The sequence below is a fragment of the Benincasa hispida genome, chromosome 9 (genome assembly GCF_027475165.1).
Source record: "Benincasa hispida cultivar pf3 chromosome 9, pf3_genome.v1.1, whole genome shotgun sequence".
Taxonomy (NCBI): domain Eukaryota; kingdom Viridiplantae; phylum Streptophyta; class Magnoliopsida; order Cucurbitales; family Cucurbitaceae; genus Benincasa; species Benincasa hispida.
Window position 1 is genome coordinate 79,689,793 of NC_143486.1, and position 8,040 is coordinate 79,697,832.

At 37.9% G+C, this 8,040-nt stretch overlaps 1 protein-coding gene across 1 annotated transcript; it reads right to left on the reverse strand.

The window, feature by feature from the left end:
• Window positions 1-415: 415 nt before the first annotated feature.
• LOC120085120 (Pentatricopeptide repeat (PPR) superfamily protein) lies at window positions 416-3,084 on the reverse strand. The gene is made up of 2 exons (XM_039040981.2): window positions 1,227-3,084; window positions 416-1,031 (listed from the first exon to the last, which is right to left on the reverse strand). Exon 1 carries the CDS (start codon window positions 2,706-2,708, stop codon window positions 1,344-1,346), a length of 1,365 nt encoding a protein of 454 aa, XP_038896909.1. The 5' UTR covers window positions 2,709-3,084; the 3' UTR covers window positions 416-1,031; window positions 1,227-1,343.
• Between the last annotated feature and the right edge of the window lie 4,956 nt (window positions 3,085-8,040).

Consider the following 8,040-nt stretch of genomic DNA (forward strand, 5'->3'; position numbering starts at 1 on the left):
CATGTCTTCGAATTATGCATGCATAGCTACCCAATTGATGCGAATTAACTAATCTCTACAAAGGCCAACAATCAATTAATTTGAAACCAATCAAACGTCCTAATTCATAATTAAGACTAGAAAGACCATACCCTAACTAACCTACATGCTCCTAGATACTATTGGCATTAAGATTTAGGATTTAACTACGTTGATTAAGTATCAGGAAAAGCCCCAGTCTATACACCTAAGCATTTTCATCTAATCGATGCTACAAGGGTAAACTCAAAACATGGACGATTACAAGGATACGTGCGAGTTTGAATTTAACTAGTGGAGATATGTAATTATGATAGGGGCGTCAATCTAACACACAAAAGCAAATCCAAATCAAGTAAGATTCAAAGAAAACACAATTCTAAATTAAAGCACAAAGTTGGACAGAAAACTCATTGAATTACACAAATTGTTCGATCAAAGAACTAGATAAAGAATTACCTCATCGATTTATAAACAAACCAACGAGATACATCCAAATACACGTTCATAATCCGAAATAAAATGAAAATCTATCCTAATGATATTGAAAACATAAAGGAAAAGGAAGAAGTTTCAACCTCTCCTCGGCCTCCATTGAGATTCAATACAATTTTCAGCACAAATTAACCTAAAATCGAAGGAGATTATTTATAGAAAACGAGACAGCGTCCAACGTTAGAACTAGCATTGCAACGCTAAGGCAGTTGATCAAGAGCGTCAGGGTGAAGACAACACTGCCTTGATGCTCACTTGCGCACGCGCGAGGCTCCTCGTCCGTCAAAGCTCCTAGCGTTTGCAACACTGATGGATGGCGTTGCAACGCTACTCATTCTGTCTCATAGCGTTGGGCAAGCGTCAGGCCAAGCCAAACCACGAGCGTTACAATGCTGAAGCAGGGACATTTTGGTCTTGTTGACTCCTTTGAAGCCCGGATGCTCAAATCATCTCCAAATTGATTCAAATTAACCCGATCAGCTTCAAATTGCTTATTCTATCTCTTAGTTGCTCAATGCCTACAAAATAGAAAAATAAACACGTAAAATCCGATAACGAGCCCGAATTAAGCTAGGAATAATAGTTCTTTTTTAGAGCTATCAAAACTCTTTTTTCTTCGGATAACAGAACAGACAAAAGCATATACTGACGAAGAAAGATCAAACAAATAATCCCCCCAGAAAACATATATTATCTTTGCAGAGGAGACTTACATTAGTTAAAATCAGATGGCAATTGTCACAATTGGCCGCTGGGAGTGGATGACGAGATAGTCAATTGCCAAACCCTGTTTTCATCCATCCCTCTTTACCCCACCGTGAAAAGTCCAGCTACTGTCTTTGTTCATTACAGGCATCAATATATCCTTTCCTGGACATAATTAGCTTTACTTTCTTCACTTCTCTATACCTATTTTCTATTCCATGTCTTATTCTTTTGTGCACTTCTTCGTCTAGTAAACTTGGTTTACCCGCTGAGTTCAGCCGATTACATACCAACTGATATGTATACTCTCTAGGCACAGAACCTCCCTCGAGCAACTCAAGAAGGAAATCACGGGCCTCAATTACCTTTCCTCCTTCACATAGAGCATGAATAATAGGAGTATAAGAACTTGATGTGGCACTTCCATGGTTCATCTTTTGCATCATTCTTAACATTTTGATTGCTTGGTCAATCTCATTCACAGCACTGTAGTATCTGATGAAAGAATTGTAGGTAAGCCGATTGGGAGTGCATCCCCTCTTGTTCATATCCTCAAACAATTCCAATGCCCGCTTGATTCGGTACGTTTTGCAACATCCATCAATCAAAGAATTGTAGGTCACAACATCTGGTGCAAATCCCTTAAACAACATGATTCTAAACAAGTGATTGGCTTCCCACAACCTCCTCCGAATGGCCTTTCTGCACCCTGTTTGCAAGCTATATTTACAATAAGAACTGATCAGAATCGTATATGTGAAAATGTCAGGTGGGCATCTAAATCCAGGCAACTCCATCTGTTCCAACAAAAACCTAGCCTTCTTGAAATTCCCAATCCTACATAAAGCATTGATAACCGTATTATAAGCATAAACATCAGGCTTACAATGAAACTGCTTCATCCTATAAAATGCAGTTAAAGCTTCATTCACCAAACCCTGCTCTCCCAGGACTTTTATCAAACACGTGATGGTCGCAGTAGTAACAAGCCCACCATGTCCCCTCCTGGACATTTCTTTCAAAAAATCCCAAAGACCCATCAATCTATTCCCTCGAGCCAATATGCAAGCCATCTCTCTGCAAGTAATCTCGTCATGTTGAAACCCAAAATGGGTTTCGACCCAATAGAAAAACTCCAACGCTTTATTCAATCCAAGCTCGACCTTGAAAGGGTCCCTGTGAGCAGCAGGGCCGAGAACAAGCACATTGTTCCGAAACTTGTAAGCCTCCTCTTTCAATTTCCTTTGCTTAAGAGGAGCACGGTGCCGAAAACCCTTTTGGGTGCCAATCGATCGGGCTGATTGAAAAAAGAAACGAGGCACCGATCTTAGAACATCGGAAACAGATTCCGAACTCCATTGATGGTGGGTGGTGGAAGTAGAGGCTGCAGAATGGATGTGGGTGTCGAACGGTCGGTTTTGAAGCATTGCCACCAAGATTTGATCCACGAGACGGGGGTTACTGAGACGAAGAGTGTTTGATTGCGCCATTTTTTGAGACCAATTGTAGAATGGGAAGACGAAAATTGTCTCCGCCTACAACTTCCAAGGGGGAAATGGCATAGATGGCCGAAGTATTATTCCCTTTTCTTTTTATTCCCGATTAACTGGCCGCAATTGAGGCTCTGAATGAGAGCTTAGGTTTAAAATCATCGCGGAAAGGAGTTCCAATGGCAGCACTAGCACTAGCAGCTTATTGAGGATTTTGTAATGATGAGAGATTTTCGAAGCAAATTGAGGATTTTTCTCTCCAGCGTTTGAATCTGAATCAGAGCAGAAATCTTCAACAAATCTTCAACAACTACAATCGGGGGATTTCGATTTTCGATGATGACTTCAAGGGTTGGGCATGTTGCCAAGAGTTTGGAAGTTTGAAGCTCAATAGTCCGGAAATTTGTACTAATGACTCATTTTTTGGGCTCGAAATGTCAAATTACCCATTTTTAAAAAATAATGTCAATTGACCATCTGTTGATATCATCGTCATACCAAATTACGTAAATTGTCCTCACAAGTGCCTCACGAGATAAGTCTCGCTCTCGTCTGATTAAACACTCCCGCTCTCACTTGAAACTCTCTGGTTTGATGTGATTGCTCGTCAGTGTACGAATGATTTGACAATTTTTACGACTGAAGCCTCAAATCAATAATCCCTAAACACAATACAATGGTGATTTCTTTAAACTCTAAACTCCATTTCAATGGTGGTTACTTCTCCGGTTTTCGATGGTGTTTTGTTGAACAGGGATTTCCAAGACGAGGCTTCTTCAGAACGGAACAAGTTTTTCAGAAAGGTGTTTCATTATTTTGAGTTGGTTTAATTATTTTTGTTGTGTTATTTATGAAAATGTAGCATTATGAAATTTTGTATTAGGAGGAGAGATAGAACGAGAGTGAGAGAGAACGAGAGTAAGAGAGAGAGCGAAATTAAGAGAGAGCGAGAGTACGCTTCAATTGCTTGTACAACTTAATGAAAAATGTTCTCTTGCTTTGTAGGATGACAAAAAAGTGTATTTATTCGATATGAAGTTGATTGGGATGAGAATGAAAGTTCGTATATTGGGGGAGAGTTGACATGAATCATTGTGCCTATTACATTGAAGTATGAAGAACTTAAATCTCACATTTATAGGGTTACAAATGTCAGTTTTTCAGAGTTTGATCTTATAATGAGAGTTAAATATAAGCTTGAATATGAAGCCCCTCCACAATACATAAGGAATGATGATGATGTTCGCTTCCTTCTTTTTCAAGAAGAGCTTAGTAGACTTCAGTTATTTGTAACGCTGAAATCAAATCAGGATGAAAATATTAAAATGGGGTTTGGAAATGTGAGTTATGATGATACGACTATGGATAGACAATACGAGGAATCATATAAGTTTTGTCGAGAAGAGGATGATATTCCATTGTCTACTAACAGTGTACCATAAACATTATCACTAGACAACGACCGCACTAATCCAGTAAGATTGAATTCAGAATTGGGCGGTACTTCAGTTTTCGGTAATGAGAGATCATCTAGACTTGATTATATGGATTGTGGTCATCCAAAGAAAAGTTGTGGTCCTTCAGTGGATGTTAATGAACAACCAACAGGATTGAATGAAATGGATCATGATCATAGAGATGTGTGTTGTTCTATAGTAGCTTCAGTGGTTCCACCATCTGTGTCATCAAGTCATAGGACAGAGTTGATTATGCCCGAGACCTCTTCATCTGGGACAGAGGACGTTGAAGTTGATCAACTATTTTTGAGTAAAAATGACTTGAAAATGCGATTATCTATTTTGTTCATCAATAAAAATTTTGAATTTAGGGTCAGAAAGTCAACCAAATCTTTGTTCACTGTCAAGTGTATTGGGGAGACTTGTAAGTGGAGCCTTCGTTCAGTGAAAATGGAAGGGTCTGATATATTCAAGATCACAAATTACTGCAGTTCGCACATGTTCCATCGGAATTCTGAATCACGACCGTAGACAAGCAACTGCTACGGTTGTTGGTTAGTGGATTAAAGATAAGTTCACAAGAATAAAACGTATTTATAAACCTTGTCATATCGTTGAGGATATGAGGAGAAATTATGGCGTGAACATAAGTTATGATAAAGCGTGGCGTGCAAGAGAAACCGCATATGATCTCACTAGAGGTACTCCAAAATACTCATACTCCATACTACATGCGTATAGAGAAACATTAAAAATAGAGAATTTGAGTACAGTGTTTGAGATCGAACTTGAAGATGAGGTGCATGTCAAGTATATATTTATGGCATTAGGGCCTTGTATTAGAGGTTTCATAAGCTGTCGGCCTGTGATAATTTTTGATGGGTCACACTTGAAAGGAAAATACAAAGGCACCATGTTGGTTGCAGTTTCTATGAACAGGAACAATCAATTATACCTACTAGCATATGCAATAATGGACAATGAAACAGATCAATCATGGAAATGGTTTATGTCGAACTTGAAATGCAGTATCAGAGAACCCGATAATCTGGTGTTTGTGTCTGATCGGATGGTATCTATTAGCAATGCTATTCATGCATTTTTTTTTCACGGCATTTCGTGGATTGTGACGTGGCATATAGAACAAAATCTTATTACAAACTTTAAGGATAGTACGGTTGTTAGGATATTTAGAGATGCAGCAAGGGCATTTTGCATGACAAGGTTCTAGACAAAATGAGACGAATTCTGTAGTTTTCGAGACGGTGTCGTCACGAAATATCTGGAAGACATCGGTCTTCAAAGGTGGGCACGAGTTTACCAAATAGAACGAATATATGACAACATGACGTCCAACAATGCAAAGTGTTTCAATTCGTTAACTAAAGAGTATCGACTATTGCCCATAGTATGCTTGATTGAACATGTTAAAGGAATGCTTCAATCGTGGTTCTACGAATGAAGGAGTTACTGGGAATCTCAAACGACATTGCACTCTGACTACTGTGAAACCCGATTGGCAAGTGAGGTCGATAAGGGCAGACAATATCGGGTCGAGCCTATTGTGTTGGATTGGTACCAGCATGCAGCGGAAGACATCAGGATCCATAAGCACTCTAATTGATTAATTTTGGCAGAAAAGAAAATATGCTAAAACAGAGTTTAATAGATTTCAAGAACATACATTTGTCGAACCGTTGAAATCTTTATTTCTAACTGCAAAATCCTCCAAATCCTTATGGAGACCACCACAAGATCTTCCCTACTATTCTCTTGATGCTCTAGATTGAGTTGTGAGACTCAAAATAAGTTGGAATTAAAGGGAATTTTGGAGAAAACTCACTGCAACACCCATTGAAGAACACCTTCTTCTCAAGATATTTTAGAAAAAAAAACAGTCAGTTGCATCACCTCAACTTCACTCCAATCTCTTCAATATATTGCAGATTATCATGCGAAGAGATTTGCTGCATGAGATGCAGCTCATGCTTGGAGTAAATGAAGCTTGAAGGTGGTGGGTTCCTAGTGAGCAAGTTGAAGATGAACTTGAAAAATCTGATTTTTTCACTTTGTGTAATTTTTATTTCCAAAATCCAAAATTGATTTTAGAAAACATATTTTATTTTTAAAATCAAATTATTAGTTTTACAAATTAATTTTCCAATAAAATTAATAAATAATTATTTAAACAATATAAATAATTCTAATTAATTTAATATCCAATATTAAATTAATTTTTACATAAATTCATCTTCATATATTTAAATCATATTTAAATATATTTTCTCAAATTCTGTTTGATTCTAATTTGAACGTTTCAAATTAACTTATCATGCTACTCTAGAGCTAATCAATTTTCGAGCTAGTAGGGGGACCTCGTGGACCTACAGATCATGGGTTTCAATGATCCAAGATTAATTGGCTAAACTCATTAGATCGATCTAACACTCATTCTTTAACTTATGGGTCACTCCATTAAAGCCTATAGTTGAACTCCCCTCACTATAGATATATTATGTCCACTCAAAATAACCATGTTTAGTAAGTCAACCCTTCACAGGTTGTTCGTAATAATGGCTGGGTCGAATCTCTGTTTTATCCCCGAAATTACCTCTTGTTCCTTAAGTCCCCACTGATCCCTAATGAACAATTGTTTTGTGATCCAATCAACAAAACCAAGTCCTTCTCAGTCCAATGAGAGGGTAGGATCCCTTGTTCAAGACCCAGAATCAACACTTAAGGGAACAACTTCTCTACTATCTCTAAAAGTGGGTAGGAGTGAATTCCCTCTTACACCATATGCCCCTAGCTATCTATCCGATCTTACCCTTGAAATGGGAGGCTTATTGAGTAGAGACATTTGATCTACTCTCATCGTTTGCAGATCAAAGGATAATCCTGAACAAATAGGAGTTTATAGTTAGCTCAGGATTAAGGTCAAGTTACCTAGGTCATCGCTTTGAAATAGTCAGTCTTAAATAGTAAACAGTGTTATAAAGTAAAAGTGACTCATTTAGTGGTCCGATCTTGTACAAACTCTTTTTCACAAGGACACCCTCACTCCTCATGTCCAACATGAACGAATTAAGATCACTTTGTTTGTAGCACTTTACAACTCCTTGTAACAACTACAGAGCAGGCCGCATCCAATAGTGTTACCAGAATAAGGTACCCAACCTTATTCATATACTATAAATCATTTTGACTATTTACTCGAACCTGATCCACCTTTATGTCTCCACATAAGGTTCAAGTACTCATCCAATAGTCAAGGGACTTTTAAGTTTATTGGATTTCTATTTAAGTAATAGATCTATTCAATAACACCTTTATTGAATTTTCAGAATAAGTTCCATTTTTTAGAAACCACGAGTTTAAGGATATAAAACTCAACATATTGATTGTTATTGGGTACACGTGTGAGATAATCGATTGGACGGTATTGTGAATCTTCGCACAAAGGAATGCACATATAAGGAATCTGACTTACTTGGTATCTCGTGTTTGCATGCAATTGTTGCTGCCAAGGAACAAAATATACCCATTTAGAGTCTTTATAGTCGATTTATATAGTGGACTCTCTAATGATTGCGTATACGGAGCCCATAAATCCACTTGGGTACATATCTGAATGTAAAAGAGCTCCTGGATATGTAGAAAAGACTATTCTTCCTCCAAAGTTTGTGGCTCAAGCTGGGCGACGGAGAGTGAGAAGAATACCATCCAGAGGATAATTTCGCAGATAAATGAAATGTGGTCGGGTGGGAATTATGGGCATAACCTCCAAAATTGTAGCAAACCGCACATAACCGTGCGACGTACTGAAAATGCCAGAAACCGTGACACAAATACCTCTTTGGTATGTGTTATTTTGT